We start from the raw sequence: 20,583 nt of genomic DNA, 5'->3' as shown, positions 1-20,583 counted from the left end.
ACCCTGAAATTTGAGCGAACCCTGAGTCAGGCCTCCACTTGCGTCATACGCCGGACAAGTCCGTCGAGGAAATCCGCGGAGTAAAACTAGTCACAAAGGGCTCTATGAGCGTAGAAATGAAAATACAACGTGCGGCTTTAAGCGCTCGCGGCCACGCCGTGCATCGAGAAGGGATGCTCGACCGGCGAGGCCTTGCACTGGCAGCGCAGCGCAGCCGACGAGCTGCCGGTAAGCAGCTCGCTGGGAAGCGACAGCATGGCGTCGCTCCACAGCGGCGTCGTGTCTTCCTCAAACTGCGACTTGCGGAAAAGGTCCGCGAGAGGGTCCGAGCCGTCCTGGGGCGCAGCGAGCAGGTCGCTCACGGTGCGCAGGCCCAGCTGCTGCCACACCCGCTGCAGCGCGCCGACGAGGTGCGCCACATGCTGCGAGGTGTGCTCGGGCGTAGGCGTCACACGCAGGCGCTCGAGGCCCATGCCGACCGTGGGGTAGTTGATCGGCTGGACGTAGCAGCGGTGCTGGTTCAGCAGCAGGTCAGAGGCCATCTTAGCTTTTTCGGCGGAGCCGACGAGGATCGGGACAATGTGGGAGGGGTTGCTCTGGAGCGGGATGTTGGCACTCAGCAGCGCATTCTTCAGCTCGCGCGTGCGGATCTGCTGCAGCTGGCGGGTGTGGTTCGACTCCATCAGCACCTCGATCGCGGTCGAGGCACCAGTCAGCACCGCGGGGGGGAGCGTCGTGCTGAAGATGAACTGCGGAGCAAACGAGCGGATCAGGTCGACCATGCGGCTGGAGCCGGCAATGTAGCCACCGACATTGCCGTAGGCCTTGCCGAGGGTACCCGTGATAATGTCAATCTGGTCCATGAGCGTGCCCTTGAGCTTGCCGGGCGCCATCGTCGCATTCAGCATCCAGTCCAGGTGCTCGGCGACACCGGCACCGTGGGGGCCGTACATGCCGACGGCGTGCACCTCGTCCAGGAAGGTAATCGCACCGTACTTCTTCGCCAGCTCGACCGTCTTCTCGATCGGGCCCACCGTACCGCACATGGAGTAGACCGACTCAAAGGCAATGATCTTGGGCACGTCGACGGGGATCGACTGCAGCTTCGCCTCGAGGTCCTCCATGTCGTTGTGACGATAGATCATCTTCTTCGCGCCACTGTGCTTGATGCCTTGGATCATCGAGGCGTGGTTGCTCGCGTCACTCAGAATCACACAGTTCGGCAGCTTCGAGCCGAGCACAGTCAGCGCGGCATCGTTCGCAGAGTAGCACGAGCCAAAGACCAGCGCGCCTTCCTTGCGGTGCAGACGAGCGAGCACCGACTCGATGCGCTCGACGTGCTTGTTGTGGCCTGCAATGTTGCGCGTGCCACCCGCACCAGCACCGTACATATCGATCGTCTCCTTCATCGCAGCAAGCACACGGGGGTGGCGCGACATGTTTTGGTAGTCGTTCGAACACCACACCGTGATCTCGTGGTCCTTGCTGTCGGCAAGGTGGCCCATGGGGGCCTTGCTCGCGAGGCGGTTGATGTTGTTAAAGTACCGGTAGGTCTTTTCGTTGTGCTTCGCCTCGAGCTCCTTGTGGTAGAACTGCTCAAAGTCGAAGCCGGGGCCCTGCTGCGGCGGCGGCACGGGCATGCGGCCAAGACCGGAGCCGGGCGTGCGCTTCTGGGGCGCAGCCGACTGCATCGAGTCGAACGGCGCAGCGGGGTGGGTCGTCGGCGTCGCCGTGAGCGAGGCATGCGCGCCTTTGCTCTGCGAGGCGTACGTGCGGCGCTGCTGGAAGGAGGCAACCGAGTGGCCCACCGGACAGACGCCGCCGGGGTGACGGTCGAGCCACGACTTGGTCAGAGGGTGCGGCGCATTCATGCTGCTGCTCGTCGCACCGAGCGTCGTGCTCGCCGAGTCCGCGGTATCGGTACGGTCGGACTGGGCGATCGCCTGGCTCATGTACGGGCACTGGCCCGCCTGCTGCAGAATCGGCGCAGCGTTGCCACTCGAGTGCGTGTACTGGCGCACAAGAACACCGAGCTTAGCCGCTGGCATGCTCTTCATGTACGGGCACAGCGCACGGGAGCGCCGGATGGCGAGGGAAAGAGTAGGGTCCATAGTGAAGAACAGACCACAATAATACGAAGGTGAGAAGCGCCGGGCGCCGAAAACGACGCAGTAACCGCCAGCGCGGCCCCTGTATGTCCCGGCGCCAATCAGCACCCAGGAATTTGTGCGGCGTTCGCGTGGTTGCCACGTGATGGCCACGCTCTTTGCGACCGACCATGGGTGTTCGTCCGAATGCGCGCGTCTTGTAGGTGGTGCCGACTGACAGACAGGCGCGATATGGCTGCGCGCCACGCGGTGCACTCGAACGAGCTGTTGCGCCGTGCGTACAAGTACATCGCACGCAACACGACCCTGCCTCCGCGTGTGCGTCACATGGCGCAGCTCGAGCTGAACACCTTCCCGAACCGCTCGCGCCCGGCGACGGTGAAGGAGCGGTGCACCGAGACGGGGCGCGGACGTGGTATTCTGACCGACTTTGGTCTGTGTCGTGTATGTGTAGTGGCTGACCGCAGTACCAGTTCCGCCAAAAGGCGTTGGCCGGCGACCTTCCGGGCGTTGAAAAGGCGTCGTGGTAGTGTATCTCCACGATCCATAGTAACGAAATGTGTATACCTATGTGTGAGCGCGGGAGGCGCGCAGTGCAGGGAGAGGCGTGGCGCGAGAATGGGACGAGGACACGGACATAGTACTGGATGGATGCGGATCATGGACACCTCGATTGTCTACATCCTATGTCAGCGCTTTTTTGTTGGCGCTGTGCGCCATCCTGCGCAAGACGTTCTGAATGCCGCCTACCTGCATCCTCTTGTCGTGCGGGCCATCGTCTTCCCAGCGGTCGTTTACATCTCGCTCCTTCCTTCTCCACCTCTTTCCGTCAATTCGCCCAATTTCGGCATCCTCCACTCGTCTCTCTCTCTTCTCGTAGGGTATGTCTTTCTACATCGTAGTACGTAGCACTTCCACTACTTTTTCTGGCGACGTGCGCGGTCCGCCTGCTGCAGCTCGTTCGAGCGGAACTGCTTGACGACGTGCGCGACCGAGTTCACGCGGCGGTCGTCGCGGCGGCGCATGTAGTACAGCTTTGCGCGGCGCGTACGCAGCAGGCCACGCTCGCCCTTGCGCGCATCCGCACGCTGGATCACGCGGATATCCTTAATCATGGGCGAGTATGCAAAGAAGCGCGCCTCGACGCCCAGCTTGTGCGCAATCGTGCGCAGGAGGAAGGTCGTTGCGATTCCCGCGCGGCGCACGGCGATGAGCACGCCCGAGAACGTCGTCGTGTTCGTCTTGGACGCCGACAGGTACGATTCAACGAGCATGATCGAGCCCGGCGGGACGCATTCCGGCGAGCGGCGCGAGAAAAGGCGTGCGATCTTCTCGTCCGGGTCAATCTCGGTCGTGAGGTGCGAGTCGACGCGCGGCATCACACCCCGCGACGGGTGCCGCGGCGTAGGTGGCGCGGCACGCACCGAGTCCTCGCGCGGCGCCGCATGCGAGCGGGTCACGACGTGCGACGCAAAAGGGTAGGCCGGCGCTGTGTGAGTCAATCGACGTACCCTTCTCCTCGCCACGCACGGCCGAAGCAGAAAGCAAGCGCTGCTGCATGCCTGGAAGAGCGCGGGGCAGCGCAAACGCCCCCCGCGGCACGGCACGCGCCGCCAGTGTCCGGAGCATGTCGTCGAGAGAGACTTTGCAAAAGGGCATTTCCCGAAATATTCCCGATCACATGCGATGCGCGCGCGGTTGCGGCGCTGGCTTTCCAGGGATCCGTGAACGATGGCGGCGAGAAAGCTGCAGAGTACGTGCGCGCGGCGACTGACCCCCAGCCGAAATCGATCGGACCTTTAAAAAGGTCTCGGAAGGTGTCGAGGTCTTTGAGGGCCTGTACGACAAGCTCCAGACCTCGTCGAACCAGGGCCAGAAAGAGAAGCTCGAAGCGGACCTCAAGACGCAGATCAAGAAGCTGCAGCGGCACCGCGACCAGATCAAGACATGGCTCCAGAGCAATGACATTAAGGACAAGAAGCCGCTGATGGAGAACCGGCGGCTGATTGAAACGGTACGTGGCCCGACTGACGCAGCAAATGGAGCGGTTCAAGGCGTGCGAGAAAGAGATGAAGACAAAAGCCTTCTCCAAGGAGGGTCTCATTGCAGCTGCGAAGCTAGATCCCAGCGAAAAAGCCAAGGTCGAGATGCAGCAGTGGCTCACCTCGATGGTCGACGAGCTCTCGCGGCAGATTGAAGGCGCCGAGGCGGAGATTGAGCAGTCGCTCGCGACGGCCAAGAAGAGCAAAAAGGGCTCCTCGAAGGAGGACGTCGTCGGCCAGATGGAGCACCTGAACGAGCGGAGAGGGTGGCATATTTCGCGCATCGAGATCCTGATGCGCATGCTCGAAAACGGGACGCTGGACGTGGACCGCATCAACGATATCAAGGAGGATATCTCCTACTTTGTCGAGAGCAATGCGGAAGAGGGCTTTGAAGAGGACGACGGGATCTATGACGAGTTCAACCTGGACGACGAAGAGGAGGTCTTTGGTCTGAAGGACAACGAGGACGGCGACACGTCGGTCACCGCCGACGAGCCGCGGCCCGTCAAGGAGGACTCGCCCAAGCCCGCGACGCCCCCGGAGCCCAAGAAGGAGGAGCCGCCTGCGCCGGCGCCCGCACCCGCGCCGGCGCCGGCGCCCAAGCCCAAGGAGGAGGCGCCAAAGAAGGCCGCTGCGAAAAAGACCGAGGCGGCCAAGGAGCGCGTGGTCACCAACTTCGACCAAGGCAAGGTGCAGTCGGCGACGGCGTCGCCGGTGGCGCAGCCTGCGCGCACCGCGAGTGCGGCGCCTCTCCCCCCCATCCGGTACGCGGCGGCGGCGGCGGCGGCGGTGTCGACCTCGTCCCCCCCGCCCGGCATCCCTGCGCCGAGCGAGGCACAAGCCGAGCGCCCCGAGCCCGCTGCACCTGCGGACGAGGCACGCCCTGCGGAGCGGAGTGGCGCGGATGCGCGGCTGCCCGACTCGCTCTCGGACCTCGTCACGTCCTTTGAGTCGGCGAAGCAAAAATCGCTGCAGCGCGATGCGAACATGTCGCACATGCAGCACTCGCTCGACACGAGCTATGCCGGCGGAGCGCCCGAGCCGGTGGACAGCGAGAGCCCGAAGTACTATGTCCCGAAGGATCCCTTCCCCACGCCGCATTACTACCCCCAGACGCCCGCGGCGATCTTTGATAACCCCGCGCTGTATGCCAAGTTTGATGTGGACACGCTCTTCTTCATCTTCTACTACCAGCAAGGCACATACCACCAGTACCTCGCCGCGCGCGAGCTGAAGAAGCAGTCGTGGCGCTTCCACAAGCAGTACCTCACCTGGTTCCAGCGGCATTCGGAGCCGCAGGCGATTACCGACGAGTATGAACAAGGGGCGTACGTCTACTTTGACTGGGAAGGGTCATGGTGCCAGCGGCGCAAGAGCGACTTCCGGTTCGAGTACCGGTGGCTCGAGGATAACTAGGAGTAGGCAGTCAAATATCGAGTGCCCCGAAGCGCGCCTCGTTCCACAGGCGCAGCAGGCGCAGCACCGCGGCGAGCAGGCCGGTGGACGCCTCGAGCAGGTCCTTCTCCGCATCGGGCGCCCACGCCTCAAAGAGCGTAAAGGACGCGTCGCAGTACAGGCAGGTGCGCTCGATACCGAGCCACCGCAGGCGTCGGCGGTTCAGCACATAGTCCTTGTACTCTTGCGTGACGGTTTCCTTGACGCTCGGCGGCGCAGCCGCGTCGTGCTGGACCGCCGCGTCGTACTGCTCGAGCTGCATCTGCATCGTCTTAACGCTCTCGCCCATGTCCTCGGCGATCTCCTGGTTGCGGCGCGCGAGGACGTACACATGCACGACGAGCGTGAGGAGCCCGACGTACGTCCCGACGCGCTCGATGCCGCGGCGGCGGCGCTGCACCCACCCCCGCGGCTCGCGCCGCAGGCCAAACACGCCCCAAAAAAGGCCGGAGCCAGAGAGGAACGCGGCGACGTCGCACGTCTCGGCGACGTTGCCGAGCACCTCGCCGAGCGTCTCGAAGCGCTCCGTCACGGTCGGTGCCTCCTCCTCCTCCGCCTTGCTCCGCCGGAGCAGGTGAGACACGCCGGAAAAGGCCCAGACGACCATCAGCGCAATGCGGCGCACGTTTGCGACGCCTTCGCTGACAATCATGAGCCACTTGCCGAGGGCGACGCGCGAAGCCTTCGACAGCGTCTGTGTGAGCAAATACACCGACGGGCGCCGGACCTTGGCCCACGGCGTGCGGGGCGGCGCAACGCGATAGTGCGCGTCGACGAGCAGCAGCACAAAGCGCACCGCCTGCAGCCCGTTGTCGACGGCATCCCAGCCTACTAGCCTGCGCCATACATCGCGGTTGCCCGCGTCGGGAAAGAAGCTGGGCAGCCGGCGGCGCACCGGGCGCCGCTGCTCCGACGGGACATAGACCAACGAAGCGTCGCTCATCGTCGTCCTCCACATCCTGGCTACCCATGCTATCTACGGTGGGGTGGCCGAAGCGTCGGAGCTCGACGTCAACAGATCGCTGCGCGGCTGCGCAAATCGGTCGGCGATGGGGTGACCCAGTGCGGGCGCGGCGCCTTCGCTGCCGCCTGCGGCAGAAAGGGTCGGCACCCCGTGGGCCATCGACAGAGGGGGGAGCGCTCGGGGCGCGTCACCCGGCGGCGACGTCGGTGCGCTGTCCGCAGCCTCGGCCGCCGGCGGGGCCGGCTCCGCGCTGTCTTCGACGCCGGTCTCGAGGAGCGGGTCGGAAACAGGGCGGTTTTCGCTCGTAAAGAGGCGGCTGCGGAACTGCACGAGCGCCATAAACACCGCGCCCGAGACCTGCAGCGTCGGCGCGAGGACCAACGTGAGGTTCGACAGCGGCATCTTGGTGCGCACGACCGTCGGTGGCTGCGTGAGCTGGCCGAGGTGCTCGGCGATCTCGCGCAAGAGGTACCACTGCGCACACGGAATGCGGCCGAGGCAGGGCGCCAGCGCCGCGACCAGCGCGTCGGCCGCGGCGTCGTCGCGCAGCAAGAGCTCGCCGGAGCGCAGCTCTTCCGGCGCGCGCTCTGTCGGCAGGTGCTCGCTCATTACTTTGTCGATCTCCAGGGCGAGATCCTGGGGGATGAGGCGCTCGGGGAGCTCGCGCAGGTACATTTTCAGCACGCTGCACACCGAGTGCACGTCGAGGTCCGCGGGGCTGATCTCGGCCATGTTCAAGTCCGCGCCGGGCACGTCCCACAGCGCACGCAGGCGTGACGAGTGCGACGAGCGCCCAGAAATGCGGTAGATGCCTTCCTCGTCCATACCCCACTTTTCCAGGCTCTGGATGCACCGCGTGACGACGCGGGGCACGAGCGACTGCTGCGCCTCGGCACGGCTCGGCACGCCTTTCGCCTCCTCGTCGAGACTCAGCTCCGGGACGAGCAGGCGGGTCGCAAGCACCGCGTCGCGCAGCGGCATGCCAAAGAGCGGCGCGGCAGGCACGCCCACCTCCTCGGGCACGCCCAGCCGGGGGGAGAGGCGCAGCGACTGCATACTCGCCGACGTGGTGAGCATCGACGTAGACGAACGCAGGCCACGCAGCTTGTTGCGCGACCCGGAGCCAGCCAGCGAGGGGCTGGAGGACTCGAGCCAGTCGAGCCACATCTTGGTCGGCGTCGAGGTGGGGCGCACCTCGTTCTTGGGGCCCGCACCGAGATTCGGCACAAAGAGCGAACGGCGGCGCGACTCGCCTTTCCCGGGCTCCAGCCGCGCACCACCTGGCACCGTGTTTTTGCGCACGTTCGGCAGCGGCTGCCGCCAACCACGCACCATGTCCCAGCCGCGTTTGCCGATCTGGCCCAGCATGCCGGCGTGGGGGGCATCCGTCTCGGGCTTCACGGGGAGCTCGACGGCACTCGACGTGCGCGGCAGCTCGGGGGCCTCGCGGGGGGCAAGGCGCGTCGCCGAGGCAGACGGAGTGGGGCCCGAGGGCAGCTCGAGCGCAGGAGGAGTGGTGGGCGTCTCTAGCGTAGGAGGTGTGAGGATCGTGGGAAGCGTGCCCGAGTCAGGCGACAATGCCTCGTCCGACGGCGCGTCCGCCGATGGGGGCTCGGAAGACGACGCGGCCACTTCAGCAGGCGCAGCAGGCGCGGCCGACGTGCCGGGCGCGGGCGCCGCCTCGGACGCCGCGACCTCGCTCGGGGCCTCGGCCTGGGTGGATTCGGCCGGCGCCTCGGCGTGGGCCGCCTCGGCGTTGGCGGCCTCCTTTGCGGCGCCGTCCGTCTCTGTGGTCTCCACGGCCGGCGGCGTCGCTACGGGCGACGTGTGCCATGGCATGGCCGCCGCGCTGTCGATCGTCGGCGCAGTGTACGGCATAGTGGGCAGCGCCGCCGCCGGCGTGCCGACGTCGGTGCTCGCCGAGATATCTGCCTCGTCTTTTGCCTCGGCCGCATCCGCAGGTGCGTCTGAGGTCGCCGCAGCGCCCTCCTGCGGCGTCGGCGCCAGGCGCGCCGCAGGCGCGTCCGTGCCCTTGGCCGGCGTAGGAGCGAGGCTATCGGCGTGCGCTTCCGGCGCCTGCTCGGCCTCGGAGCGCGTGTCGGTCGACACGTCCGCCTGCGCCGTGTCCATTGTCGCGAACGACGACGGCGTGGTAAGCATCTCTTGCGTCACTTCGCTGCGCGACAGTGGCTCGGACGGTGCGTCGACGAGCACGTCGTGTGCCGACGTGTCGCCCTCATCGAGTGCGATGGACGGCGCCTCTGTCCCTTGCGCATCCCTCGCGTCTGCGCTGCCGGGAATCGCAGGCGGGGCGTGCATCTCGTCCGCGGTCGTCGGGGCGGGCTCGTCCGGCAGCGAAGCCGTGCCCGTCTCGGGCGACCGGAACGACGGCGTCTGCAGCGGCGACGTCTCGACCGGCGGGAGCACCGGCGGCGTATGGTCAGTAGCAGGTATGTACGCCTGTGCGGACGAGGTCGACGGCGTGTCGACCGGCGTCTCCTCGTCCTGTTCGGCGCTGGCCGGCTGGCTGAGGGTGATGTCGAGCGAGATCGGAGTCTTGCCGAGGTCCGACGCGTCGATCGCGCTGGATGAGTCGTTGCTGTTGCGTGCAGAGAGCATCGACGCGGACCGCGTCCCCTTTTCGAGCGAGCGCCGCAGGGCCGAGAACGAGGCGCGCTGGCCGCCAAACGGCGACGAGGGCCGCCTCGGCGGGTCCGCCTGCGCCTCGACCGGCGCCGTATCGCTTATACTCGGCGACGCAACCTCGCCGGGCTGCGTCGACTTGCCTGGAATCCAGCGGGGAGGCACGCGCATGTTGCGGAGCTTATGGATGCGCTGTATCGCGTTCGAGCTCATTGTCGACGCGGTGCTAGGCACGGGCGACGGCGTGTCCCGTGGAATATCAGCGCCAGTAGCATGGTCTACGTCCGCAGCAGCACGCTCCGCTGCTTTGCGGCGCCCGAGAAAATTGTGCATGGCCAGCCAAGCAGCGTCCTCAGGCCGTATCGCGGTGAAACGCCGACGCGGCGCCCGTGGCGTGGAGGTCACGTGCTCCACTCCGCCATGGCCGAATTCCACAAAGAGTCGCTGACGCTGGAGGAGACGAACCGCGTGCGTATCTCGCTCGGCCTCAAGCCGCTGGAGGACGATGGGCCGAAGGAGACAGAGACGGAGGTATCGGCGCCGGCGCACCAAAAAGAGGCAGAGGACGCGACGCGCGAGCGCATCGCCAAGGCGCAGAACCGCCGCGCACTGGCGCGCCAGCTGCGTGGGCCGACGCTCGGCGAGGAGGAGCGCGACGAGGGTGCCAAGGCATGGGTCAAGGCGCAAGGACGGCGTGCGAAGGAGAATGCCGCGCGGATCCTCCGGGAAAAAGAGGAGGAGGAAAAGCGCGTCCAGGCCGAGTACTCGGCGGCGGATCTGCAAGGCCTGCGCGTGGCGCACGACCTCGACGACTTTGCCTCGGGCAACGAGCGTGTGCTTACGCTGCGTGACCAGGGAGTTCTGGATAATGGCGAGGACGAGCTGGTGGATGCGAGTCTGGCACGCGCCGAGCGCGACAGGCAGAACCAGGAGCGCAAGAAAGGGCCCAAGGCCTACACGGGCCTCGACGACGACGAGTTTGAAGAGGGCGGCAAGCGTGGCGGCGTGCTTAGCAAGTACGACGACGACGCGGCGCCCGCGACGAGCTCGACCGACGCAGGTTTCCGCCTCGGCGACGCCGCGTCCACGAGCGATATGGCGAAGCGTGCCGAGGCCCGCCAGGCGCAGCAGGCTGCCGCCGAGGCACGGAATGCACAGATGACGACGCTCGACTATCTCAAAAACGTCCCCGTGTCCGACTACGAGGCCGCGGACGTCGGCTTCAAAAAGTCCAAGAAAAAGAAGCGCCAGGCGACGCGTGTCAAAGTCGAGCCGGAGGAGGACGAGGCGCCGATGCCGGCGGCGCCACAGGCGCCCGCGCCCCGCGAGCGTACCCTGACCGACAACCTCGTCGATGATGACGAGCTTGCGGCAAGCCTCGCACGCGCCCGCCGCCAAAAAGCCAAAAAGACCATCACGCAAATCACGCCCGAGATGATCGCCAAGAACCTTGCCGCGCAGCAGGCCGCCGAGGCCGCCGAGCCGCAAGAGGAGGGCATGACGTTTGACGAGACGTCCGAGTTTGTGCGCCAGATTGCGCAGCGTCCGGCAGAGGAGAAGAAGGAGGACAGTGTCGATGCCTCGTCGCTGCTGGTGCCGGAGCCGATGGAGGCAGACGAGGCAGAGGCACGCGAGGCGCCGCCCCAAGAAGCGCCGGCAGACCACTCGCAAGAGGACGTTCCGACCGAGGCCGATGCGCACGCCGACGCGCCCGACACGCCTGCCGGCATTCCCACCGAAGAAGAATGGAGCGAGCTCGCGACCGAGGCGGCGCCGGACGATCTCGCGTCCGGCGGCGTTGCTGGCGCGCTGCGTCTCCTGCGCAGCCAAGGCGTGATCGAGGAGGCGACGCCCGAGCAGCGCGAGCGCGAAAAGAAGCAGCTGCACTACGATGCATGGGTCGCCGCGCAGAAAAAGGCGGACAAGCAGCACGAGCAGGAGCTGCTTGCCTCGCGCAGCGCGCCCAAGGACCAGGCGACGCGCGAGCGCGAGAACCGCATGCGTGAGAAGCGCGAGGCGCAAGAGGCCGCGGACCGCTTCAAGGATTATACCCCCGACGTCAAGTTGGAATACCACGACGAGTTTGGGCGCACGCTCTCGCAAAAGGAGGCCTGGAAGCGCCTCTCGCACGTCTTCCACGGCAATGCACCGGGGTACAAGGCGCAGGAGAAGCGCCTGCGGCGCATTGAAGAGGAGCGGCGTAGGGAGCGCATGCTTGCGGGCGACACGAGCGCCATGACCCAGGCCTTCCAGGAGCGCTCGGCGCGCACCGGACAGGCGCACATGGTGCTGAGTGTCGGCAACAAGGACCATGCGCCGCAGGAGATCGACTTGCTTGGCCGCGAGCGCGAGGCGCAAATTTCCAAGCAGCCAAAGGCGGCCAAGAAGGAGACGGGCAAGGGCAAGCGCAAAGCCCAGCCAGGTGCCTCGCCGTCGGGCCCGCCGCCGGGCCTCGCTGCGCCGCCCGCCGAGGCGCCCGAGGCGCCCGAGGCGCCGAAGCCGACCATGAAACCTGCGTTTGCGCCCATCTCGTCCAAGCCCGGGTTTGCGCCGGTGTCCTCTGCGCCCGCGTCCTCCTCGGCGCCCGAGGCCCCCCGCGAAAAGATCAAGATCTCGTTGGGAAAGCGCAAAGCGCCATAGTGTACTATACAAGCTATCGCTGAAGCGACACGTTGCTGAACGCGTGGAATGGCTGGCGGGGCGAGTCTGGCGCCGGTACGTCGTGCGTTTCGAGCGTCTCCTGGTGCTCCCAGTCGAGGGTCCTCACCGGGTTCTCTGCCGCTTCCTGGACCATCTGTGCGACGTTCACCTCGGTCGGGACGATCGGAGGCGTCATGTTGCGCAAGAGGCCCCACGAGAGGTTGACGAACCACTTGTGCTGCTTGACCTCGCCCGCGCCGAGCTGCGAGCCGAGGCGCTTGTGTTCGTCCTTGACAAGGAGCTTGCGGATGAACGCCTTGCCCTGCGACGAGATCGGCGTGCCTTCCTTAAAAGTCACGTCCTTGCGCAAGACATTGGCAAAGGTGGCGTTCCGCGAAGTCCCCTTGAAGGGTGTCGTTGCAAAGATCATTTCGTAGATAAGGATGCCGAGCGTCCACCAGTCGACGGCGCTCGTGTGGCCGCACCCCTTGATCACTTCCGGAGCGATGTACTCCTCGGTGCCGACAAACGAGTTGGTGCGCAGGTCTGCGATGCACGAGCGCGTGTCGACCAGCGGCATCGCACGCGGCGACGCCTGGAACATGGCCGGCGCCGCTCCGCCCTGCTGCACCGACTTGGCCGAGAGGTCAAAGTCGGAGAGCATCAAGTGCCCCGTGTGGTGCAGCAGGATGTTTTCGGGCTTCAGGTCGCGGTAGATGAAGCCCATCAGGTGCAGGTACTCGAGTGCAGCGACGACCTCGGCCGCGTAAAACTTTGCGTCTTCCTCCGAGAGGCAGCGGCCGGGCCGCGACTGGAGCGTGCGGAAGAACTCACCGCCCGCGCAGTACTCCATACAGAGATAGAGGTAGTCCTTCGACTGGAAGGTGTGGTATAGAGGCACGATAAACGGATGGTTGGACGACACAAGAATCGCCTGCTCGGCAAGCACGCGCTTGATCTTGTTGCGCTTGACCATCTCGGCCTTGGACAAGACTTTCATCGCGTAGAGTCGCTTGCCTTGTTTTTCTTGCACAAGGTACACGCGTCCCACATCGCCTTTGCCAAGCAGCTTGATGTGCTGGAAGCTCTGCGCAGACACCGCCGAGTGCACCGTCTTGACGCGCGACACGGGCGGCACGCGTACCTCTTGTGCGGGGATCGGGGGCACGGGCGGAATCTCGGTGCGGTGCTTTTCCGAGACCTGGCGCAGTGTCCCGGAGCTCTTGGACTTGAACAGGCGCGAGATGCCCCGCGGCCTGGGCGCTTCCGGCGCCGGCATCTCAGAGACGTGCCGCGCGCGGTTCGTGCGTAGCGTCGGCAGAAGCTTAGCCCGACGCGGCGACGCGGTGCCTTCTGCATGCGTCTCGGGCATGCGCGGCGAGGCCGGGCCCGATTGCGGCACGTTGGGCGAGGTGGCCGACGCGGTGTGCGACGCTTTTAATGCGTCTTCGTGGCGCGGCGCAAAAACGGGCAGCGGCGCATGGCCCGAATCGAGGTCGGTGGGCACAACCTGCGTCGGCTGCGATGGTCGGCGCCCATAGAAGAGTGCCTTGGTATCCGGTGCGCTCGATACACGCCGGATCCAGCGCGCAAGGTCCGAGCGGCTCTGCGCAGGCGCCTCTTTGGGCGCGTCGGGCGCCGGAGGCATCGACTGGTACGCCTCGGCGCTGCTGCTCTCGCCGAGCATGCTCGAGAGCGACGGGGCCACCGCGACGCTCGGCCCCGACGAAAGTGAGGAGCTGGTGCTAGCACTCGGCTCCATGTACAGCACACGCCGCGGCGTGCCCCGCTGCGGTGGCGGCGACGGCACACGTGCCGCGATCCTGGGGCTCCCGAGGCTCTGTGCCTCGGCACGCCCTTCCTCCCCTATGGACCATGGCGACATGGGCCGCTCGAGGTAGGCACCGCTCTCGGCGCTGAGTGTCGGCGAAGTGACACTGCCAATGCGTGGCGAGGCGGCACAGCTCGACGGCGGCGATTGCACATTTTGGCCAATATTCATCATGCTGCTCTTACGCAGCGGCCCTGAACGTATTTTGTGGAGCCAGCGGCCCTGCCGACCTTGCGTAGGCGAAGACGGTGCGCCGGCCGCTGCTGCCATGTCTGTTGTGGACAGGAGCTGCCCGGCGTCACGCGCACGTGACACGTGACTCCTATCACCCCACTGCGCAGGGGCCAACCACACCGGGAGATTGCGTGACGTGGTGCTTGACCGCGACCATGACCTCGGAACGGAATGGGGAGCCGATAAGCGTAGGCGACTACGTTTTGGAGCATGAGATAGGCAAGGGTTCCTTTGCTCAGGTTTATAGAGCGCACCACCGCGTACGTGCCGCGACTCACGCAGGATCCGCCGCGCCAGCTGGTCGCCGTCAAATCGGTGACGCGTGCCAAGCTCTCGCCAAAGCTCTTGGAGAACTTGGAGGGCGAGATTTCGATTTTGACTTCGATGCGGCACACCAACATCGTCGACCTGCGCGACTGCCTGTACACGGACGACTACATTCACATGATCATGGAGTACTGCCCCGGCGGCGATCTCTCGCAGTACATCCGCAAGCGCGGCGATGTCGCGCCATGGAGTGGAGATGCACTGAGCAACCCGCTCGCGGCAGCGCAGCGCCGCCTCTTTCCGCATCCCGAAGATGGGGGGCTGAACGACGCCATGGTGCGCTCGTTCCTCACGCAGCTCGCCTCCGCGCTGCGGTTCCTGCGCAGCCGCGATATCGTGCACCGCGATATCAAGCCGCAGAATCTCTTGCTGCGCATCCCGGACGACGAGTGCCTCGAAAGCGGACACCCGCGCGAAATTCCCCAGATCAAGGTCGCCGACTTTGGGTTCGCACGCTCGCTCCCGGCCGCCTCGCTCGCCAAGACGCTCTGTGGATCGCCGCTGTACATGGCGCCCGAGATTCTCCGCTACGAAAAGTACGACGCCAAGGCGGATCTGTGGTCCGTCGGAGCGGTGCTCTACGAAATGTCCGTCGGCAAGCCACCGTTCCGCGCCACGAACCACGTGGAACTCCTGCGCCGGATCGAACAGAGCAACGACCGGATCAAGTTTCCGGACGAGCGCTCGCAGCAGTCGCTGCAGCGCGATGCGACTCGCCGGCGCCTCAACGGCGAGCCGCCGCGGCTGCCGCCGCACGAAGTCGCGCCGGATATCAAGGCTTTGATTCGCAAACTGCTCAAGCGGCATCCCGTCGAGCGCGTGAGCTTTGACGAGTTCTTCCACGACGACATCATCGTGTCTGTGCCGTATGTCGGACGGGCCATTATCAAGGACGACTTGGCGGCGTCGATGCTCAGCGACCACACCTACACATCTTCGCACGACCCCCCGGCGCCGGCCGAGCAAGCGTCCAAAGAGGACCGGCCCTCGCTCGTGCACCCCCGCGAGGAGGGGCACGAGGGCGATATGGAAATGCGCGACACGTCGCCATCCTATCCCCCTTCTGCACCAGCACAGCACGACTCGCCGCCGGCTAACGAAGCGCGCGACTATGTGCTAGTTGATAAGAAGGACGCCGAGACGAACGGGGCCCTGGCAAACCGGTTGATGGACATGCCGCTCCACGACCGCAGCCGGACCACCAACACCGCGTTCGGGTTCGAGCCGGGGGCCGAGGCGAAGCCCACACCGCCGCTCCCTTTGCCGAAACGGGCCGAGGGGCAGGAGCGTGGCGCGCTGCCTCCGAGTGCCTTATCGCGCGCGATCAGCTTGGCGGGCAACCACCTCTTTGGATCGCCGCGCCCTGAACATGCGGATCCCGTGCGCTCGGCCTCCTTCCAAGACCCGTCGACCGTGCAACCCTTGTCGGGCAAACCGATGTCGATGCCGGCCACCACTACGCATGCGGCGCCGTTTGCGGATGCCAGCGACGACGATCTCGCGGCCATGCTCAAGGGGTTTGCGCAAAAGTCGTACGTACTGAGCGAGTTTGCCGACGCCAAGATCTCGGAGTACAACAACGGCTCGCGACTGCCGCAGGGGGGAATCAGCCCGGTGGGCAGCAGCCCCAACTCCGCCGCGCTACACATGCAAGAGAACACCGCGGCAGAGGGCCTCGCACTCTACGTTCGCGCGCTGAGTTTTTTGCAGCGCGGCCTGACGGCAATCAATGGCTACGCAGAATCGCTCCAGGACACGGATCCGACGGCAGAGATGCGCGAACTCGCCTATTGGTTCCGTGCGCGTTTCAACGAGTGCTACGAGCGCTCCATGTACGCCCGGAGCTGCTGCAGCTCGCACACCTTGCCGGACAGCATCCAGCACGTCGACCGCCAAATCTTTGACAAGGCACTCGAGCTGGCTCGTGCGGCGGCCCTCGACGAGCTCGAGGGGAACCGCGATGGTCTACACTGGGACCCGACGAGCTGCATGCTGGCGTACGAAACCGCATCATCGCTCTTGCTAGGGCTGCTTGACCCCAGCGAAGACCGCATGGGTCTTTCGACCAACTCTGTTTCCACCGTGGAGAAGTTTTTGAAAAGCATCAACAAACGGCTGGGCGCGCTGCAGCTGGCCTCGGCGGGCGCGACCGCATGAATGTATACCATTAGAGTACTGCAGGTGTTCATGAGATTGGTCGTATAGGGTATATAAAGGAACTCTCAGCGGATACGCTCAAAGCTGCTGCTCCGACCAAGAATCACGACAGCAAAGTCCATCAGCTGCGTGAGTGCTTTCGACGTACCCATTCGCCGGCTTCCAGGTACGCGCTAAAAAACTTGCGCACATCTCGGTTGGGAATACGCGCGAGCGACAATGTGAGCCCAGTGTTGCGCTTGATGCCCGAGAGCACGACGCTGATCAGCATCGCGTCCACCACCAAGTGTACCACGCGGCCAAACATGGTGGCACGCAGAATGAAACCACGTGGTGAAATGCAGGCACGCGGCGGACCAACATTGTACGCCACAACGCCTACATAACGCCACTGCATTACCAGCGGCGCAATTTTCCGAGATAACGCCATAGCGCCGACGTGCTACATACACCGGCTCGGACAAACCATGAAGGCGAGAAAATACTCCGAGATATCAATGTCGTATCATATACCATTACAAAAAAAAAATCCGACGAAACTATTGAGGGTCGTGGAATGCAATACCACAATGGTGTCTTCCATGGCGCTAGTCCCGTCAAAAGAAATTAGCAATCCATATTGTAAAATTCTTCTCAGAAACGCATTCGTAGGAAAACGTAATGATTCGCACCTTTAGAACTGCATGTCTGGCAGCCAGACCATGGGGTTCGTGGACGTCGCATTGTTCATTATCGAAGAAAACATTCCATCATGGCCGGCCGGATTTTGGGGCGTTTGCAGCGATACAAGCTTGTCGCAATACATGTTCCAGTTCATAGCATTCATATTCTTCTCAGCCGGCATCACGGATGCCGGAGCAGCGTAGCTGAAGCGGTCGTTCATCGGAGTCGGCATCTGGTGCTGCACCATCGGCGAGGGCAGCATCGTCGACGGGTTCGATGTGCTTTGCAAAGCAAGGGTATCAGTTCCCGACGGAGTCGTAGGCGACGTGCTGATGCTCGAACACAACGAAGGAGAGGCGAAGAACGGTGAATAAAATTGGTCGTTAGCGCCCACAGATTGAGTGATCGGGTCATTGAGGTTGAGAGCAGCAGGAGGGTCCTTGCGCTGGAGCGATGAGAATCCTTGAACCTTGTTCCACGAGTCCAGCGAAGTCAGACCCTGCGAGCTTCCATTCTCCAACATATTGTCCTCCTGGGCCTGCTGGTTGCAGCCTTGGTTAAACAGCGGAGAGATCGGAGAGATGCATGCCTGGCCAGCATTGCCGTTCTGAAGCATGTTTCCGCTAAAGATCTGATCGGGCACAAACGCGTGCGCGCCCGACATGGGCTCGTGAGTGGTCGACATGTTCAGGCTGGGCCACATGCTGCTCGGCATGTCAATGTACGTGGGCGAAGTCGGCACCTCACCCTGCGAGCAAACGTGCAAGGACGGCGACTGCGACGCCGAAATCTTGGCCTTCTTCTCAACCGGCGACTTCTTCGTACGGGGGTAGGAATGGAGACCAAGCAGCTTGCAGCAGCGGTTGCGGCACTGCAGAGCGCGACGGTTGTTGAAGTGGGTCGAAATGACTTGCCATGAGGAGCCGTGCTTATGGAACAGCTGAGTGAGGAGCTGGTCCTCCTCGGCAGTCCAGCTCGTCTTGTTGATGGCAGGGTCAAGCACCTCTCTCCAACGCTTGCTGCACTGGTCTCCCGAGCGCTGGCCCACATGATCGGCAATGCGAGCCCAATCGCTCGAAAGCATCGCAACTCCCTCTCGGAGCCTTTCGTCCTCCTCGTTCGTCCACGAACCCTTCTTCAAGCGCTCGTTGAGACCGTTGACCCAGCGCTTGCGGCAGGCCTTGGCAGAACGCTCGGGGATTTCGGCGGCGATCTCGGTCCAACGGATCTCTTGCATGTGACGGAAGCGAGCCATGGCCCTCGTCAGGAGGGCATCTTCCTCTGGCGTCCACTTGCGACGGTCGACGCAGTTGCTGGGTTGCGTGTTAGAGGGAGCAATCACCATATGTCATAACACGACGCAGCGCGGCAGATGGCAAGGAAGGTTGTACAAGTTAAGGGGGGAGGGCGCTTGGTAGAGAACCCACTTCCTATTATTGGCCTGGAAACTCAATACCGGGCAGCTAGGCACAGTACTGTTCGTCTCCTTTGACCTGCAGTTTGACTGGACCGCACGATTCCTCGCTATCGAAAGTTCAGCGAATACCGAAATAACAATACCGAAACGGGACTTGCTGCTGAATGCATGACAAATTTTGGCCAATCATTGTCGCCATATCAGGCAATCGATCCGTGGCCTCAATCAGTCTATCACTCAAATGCCGAATTTCAAGCACGTGAACAGGTAATTCGCTTGTGTTTTGATACGCAATCACCTGTAGGGGGAGGGACATGAAGTCATGCAATCGGCCGGGTTCGTTCCTGAATTCTCCCGTCCAATGGAATTTCTGCGTCATTTGTCATGCTGCTAGCCAAGTAGCTGTGCCAAGCGAGTTGGTTTGTCGTAATGTCAAGCCAATCAGAATCGTTACTCAGGCCACGCCCCATGGCGGAGCTGCATAATGTTCTTAATAGAGGTTAAGCGAGATTCAGGCACTTCGCCGGTAAGCATGTAGCCCTGTAGCATTTGTCCGTTCACCCCACGTTCAACGCTTGCTTGATCATCCCTTTGTTAGGAACAGCGCGATTCTATTTTTTTTTTGGGGGCAAGTCGATTTTGCTTAGCTACCGAGTTTCAGAAAACTGAATGTAGGATAAAATGCAGGTGCACTCTACAGTTCTCCATGTCAGGTACACCTAGCGTAGTTTGCAACAGTCAATTTTTTAAAAAATGCGAGGTTCGTGAGAATTCACATAGCTCATTAAGGCAAATGACAGAGTAGTATTACATTCCAACATCGTTGCTTGTAACGCTGGAACGCAAACCATTTAGGCTGCGTACCGGGATTTCGAACGCAGGTAGGGCCCAAACTTGTATAGTACAAATGGAATAGGAAGCATGACGACAGCAATACAAGCTAGAACGGTCGTTGCAATAGGCGGGCCCAACTTGTGGTACATTTGAGTGGAAAAGAGAGGGAACCCAACACCAAAGGCGGACCGAACCATAGTATTAGCTGCAATAGCGCTAGCAGTCATGCCCTTGTAGGTGTCTGCGAGGTATGTGAACAGACTGAACATGATGAAAAAGATCGCCAGACCGAAAAATCCGCCTGCAACGATCGGCGACCATATCCTTGAACCGGAAAGTAAGCAGGTCCATGCAAACCAGAACAAAGAGATGACCAGAATGGGGGCCCCATAAATGGTAGACCGAATTCGAAATTCAGGGGGGAGTGAGTCGGTGGGACTCGCATTGAGCCTTTTCAGATAGATTTTGTTCTCGAAGAACGCGTAGAAAACAGTGCCAAGAACACACCCCACCAGAAACGGCAAGAATGTACATCCGGTTAACACCGGGTTGAGCCCATGATGTTCCACAAATACCACAGGATAGGCGTCAAAAAAGAGGTAGAGAACGCCATAGACAAATGCAACATACAGAGTAATCGCAAAGAGCATAGGCTCCATCTGTGCGTTAGCAAACTGGGGCGAGACATTTACATACCATGAGCATGAGAACCGGGGTGATCAGGCGGTTTGTTGCCAATTCCTTGATATCGATCTTTCGTACCTCAAATGGTGCCTTCAATCGATCGTTGCCGGTTTGCTTTCTCAGTCGTTTGGCCTTCTTGACTAAGTTTACACCTGGGTTGGTCTCCAAAACCGTAACCGTCACAATAAACGTAATTACTCCAGAAAACATAGCCATCGACCAAAAGACCCATTGAAAGGTGGTACCCGATATAGAAATCCAACCTGCAACCAAAGGGCCGAGCGCTGGACCAGCCATAGGTGCCGACGCAAAGATTGCCATGCCGATACCCATGATCTCTTTATGCCAGATATTCACCATTACGCCTCCGCCAATGGCCAAGGGGCACGAGCCGAACACACCCGCGAGGAATCGAAATACAATCAAAGAACCAATGTTGGGCGAATGAGCACAGACAACATTGAAGACCGTCGCTCCGATACCGGACAAAAAAAGCATGAGCCGTGTGCCATACAGTTCCGACAAGGGGCCCCAGAAGATGGGCCCAAAGATATACCCAGCCAAGAAAACAAAGACTGCGA

The 20,583-nt window shown here is 62.7% G+C and overlaps 11 protein-coding genes across 11 annotated transcripts; 4 read left to right on the top strand and 7 right to left on the bottom strand.

Annotated features, from left to right (window-relative positions):
• Window positions 1-137: 137 nt before the first annotated feature.
• HEM1 (5-aminolevulinate synthase) lies at window positions 138-2,111 on the bottom strand (the record flags this gene model as incomplete). The annotated part of the gene is made up of 1 exon (XM_060266787.1): window positions 138-2,111. The coding sequence occupies one exon, from the start codon at window positions 2,109-2,111 to the stop codon at window positions 138-140; it is 1,974 nt and encodes a 657-aa protein (XP_060122770.1).
• A 228-nt stretch (window positions 2,112-2,339) lies between these two features.
• MRP2 (40S ribosomal protein mrp2, mitochondrial) lies at window positions 2,340-2,638 on the top strand (the record flags this gene model as incomplete). Its single annotated transcript, XM_060266786.1, has 2 exons — window positions 2,340-2,552; window positions 2,576-2,638. The coding sequence occupies 2 exons, from the start codon at window positions 2,340-2,342 to the stop codon at window positions 2,636-2,638; spliced, it is 276 nt and encodes a 91-aa protein (XP_060122769.1).
• Window positions 2,639-3,025: 387 nt separating this feature from the next.
• Window positions 3,026-3,668, bottom strand: MJAP1_002852 (uncharacterized protein; the record flags this gene model as incomplete). Its single annotated transcript, XM_060266785.1, has 2 exons — window positions 3,026-3,597; window positions 3,620-3,668. The coding sequence occupies 2 exons, from the start codon at window positions 3,666-3,668 to the stop codon at window positions 3,026-3,028; spliced, it is 621 nt and encodes a 206-aa protein (XP_060122768.1).
• A 171-nt stretch (window positions 3,669-3,839) lies between these two features.
• On the top strand, window positions 3,840-5,569 carry NOT5 (general negative regulator of transcription subunit 5; the record flags this gene model as incomplete). Its single annotated transcript, XM_060266784.1, has 3 exons — window positions 3,840-3,861; window positions 3,890-4,122; window positions 4,145-5,569. 3 exons carry the CDS (start codon window positions 3,840-3,842, stop codon window positions 5,567-5,569), a joined length of 1,680 nt encoding a protein of 559 aa, XP_060122767.1.
• Window positions 5,570-5,579: 10 nt separating this feature from the next.
• On the bottom strand, window positions 5,580-6,551 carry MJAP1_002850 (uncharacterized protein; the record flags this gene model as incomplete). Its single annotated transcript, XM_060266783.1, has 1 exon — window positions 5,580-6,551. One exon carries the CDS (start codon window positions 6,549-6,551, stop codon window positions 5,580-5,582), a length of 972 nt encoding a protein of 323 aa, XP_060122766.1.
• Window positions 6,552-6,584: 33 nt separating this feature from the next.
• Window positions 6,585-9,428, bottom strand: MJAP1_002849 (uncharacterized protein; the record flags this gene model as incomplete). The annotated part of the gene is made up of 1 exon (XM_060266782.1): window positions 6,585-9,428. One exon carries the CDS (start codon window positions 9,426-9,428, stop codon window positions 6,585-6,587), a length of 2,844 nt encoding a protein of 947 aa, XP_060122765.1.
• Window positions 9,429-9,635: 207 nt separating this feature from the next.
• On the top strand, window positions 9,636-11,855 carry MJAP1_002848 (uncharacterized protein; the record flags this gene model as incomplete). The annotated part of the gene is made up of 1 exon (XM_060266781.1): window positions 9,636-11,855. One exon carries the CDS (start codon window positions 9,636-9,638, stop codon window positions 11,853-11,855), a length of 2,220 nt encoding a protein of 739 aa, XP_060122764.1.
• A 13-nt stretch (window positions 11,856-11,868) lies between these two features.
• NRC2 (serine/threonine protein kinase, AGC) lies at window positions 11,869-13,860 on the bottom strand (the record flags this gene model as incomplete). Its single annotated transcript, XM_060266780.1, has 1 exon — window positions 11,869-13,860. One exon carries the CDS (start codon window positions 13,858-13,860, stop codon window positions 11,869-11,871), a length of 1,992 nt encoding a protein of 663 aa, XP_060122763.1.
• Window positions 13,861-14,075: 215 nt separating this feature from the next.
• Window positions 14,076-16,404, top strand: ATG1 (non-specific serine/threonine protein kinase; the record flags this gene model as incomplete). Its single annotated transcript, XM_060266779.1, has 2 exons — window positions 14,076-14,108; window positions 14,203-16,404. 2 exons carry the CDS (start codon window positions 14,076-14,078, stop codon window positions 16,402-16,404), a joined length of 2,235 nt encoding a protein of 744 aa, XP_060122762.1.
• Window positions 16,405-16,469: 65 nt separating this feature from the next.
• Window positions 16,470-16,711, bottom strand: MJAP1_002845 (uncharacterized protein; the record flags this gene model as incomplete). Its single annotated transcript, XM_060266778.1, has 2 exons — window positions 16,470-16,529; window positions 16,553-16,711. The coding sequence occupies 2 exons, from the start codon at window positions 16,709-16,711 to the stop codon at window positions 16,470-16,472; spliced, it is 219 nt and encodes a 72-aa protein (XP_060122761.1).
• Window positions 16,712-17,077: 366 nt separating this feature from the next.
• On the bottom strand, window positions 17,078-18,322 carry MJAP1_002844 (uncharacterized protein; the record flags this gene model as incomplete). Its single annotated transcript, XM_060266777.1, has 1 exon — window positions 17,078-18,322. One exon carries the CDS (start codon window positions 18,320-18,322, stop codon window positions 17,078-17,080), a length of 1,245 nt encoding a protein of 414 aa, XP_060122760.1.
• Window positions 18,323-20,583: the final 2,261 nt, after the last annotated feature.

Source organism: Malassezia japonica, chromosome 5 (genome assembly GCF_029542785.1).
Source record: "Malassezia japonica chromosome 5, complete sequence".
NCBI classification, from domain to species: Eukaryota; Fungi; Basidiomycota; class Malasseziomycetes; order Malasseziales; family Malasseziaceae; genus Malassezia; species Malassezia japonica.
Note: the sequence above shows the minus strand (reverse complement) of the source record. Positions and strands in the feature narration are given on the sequence as shown.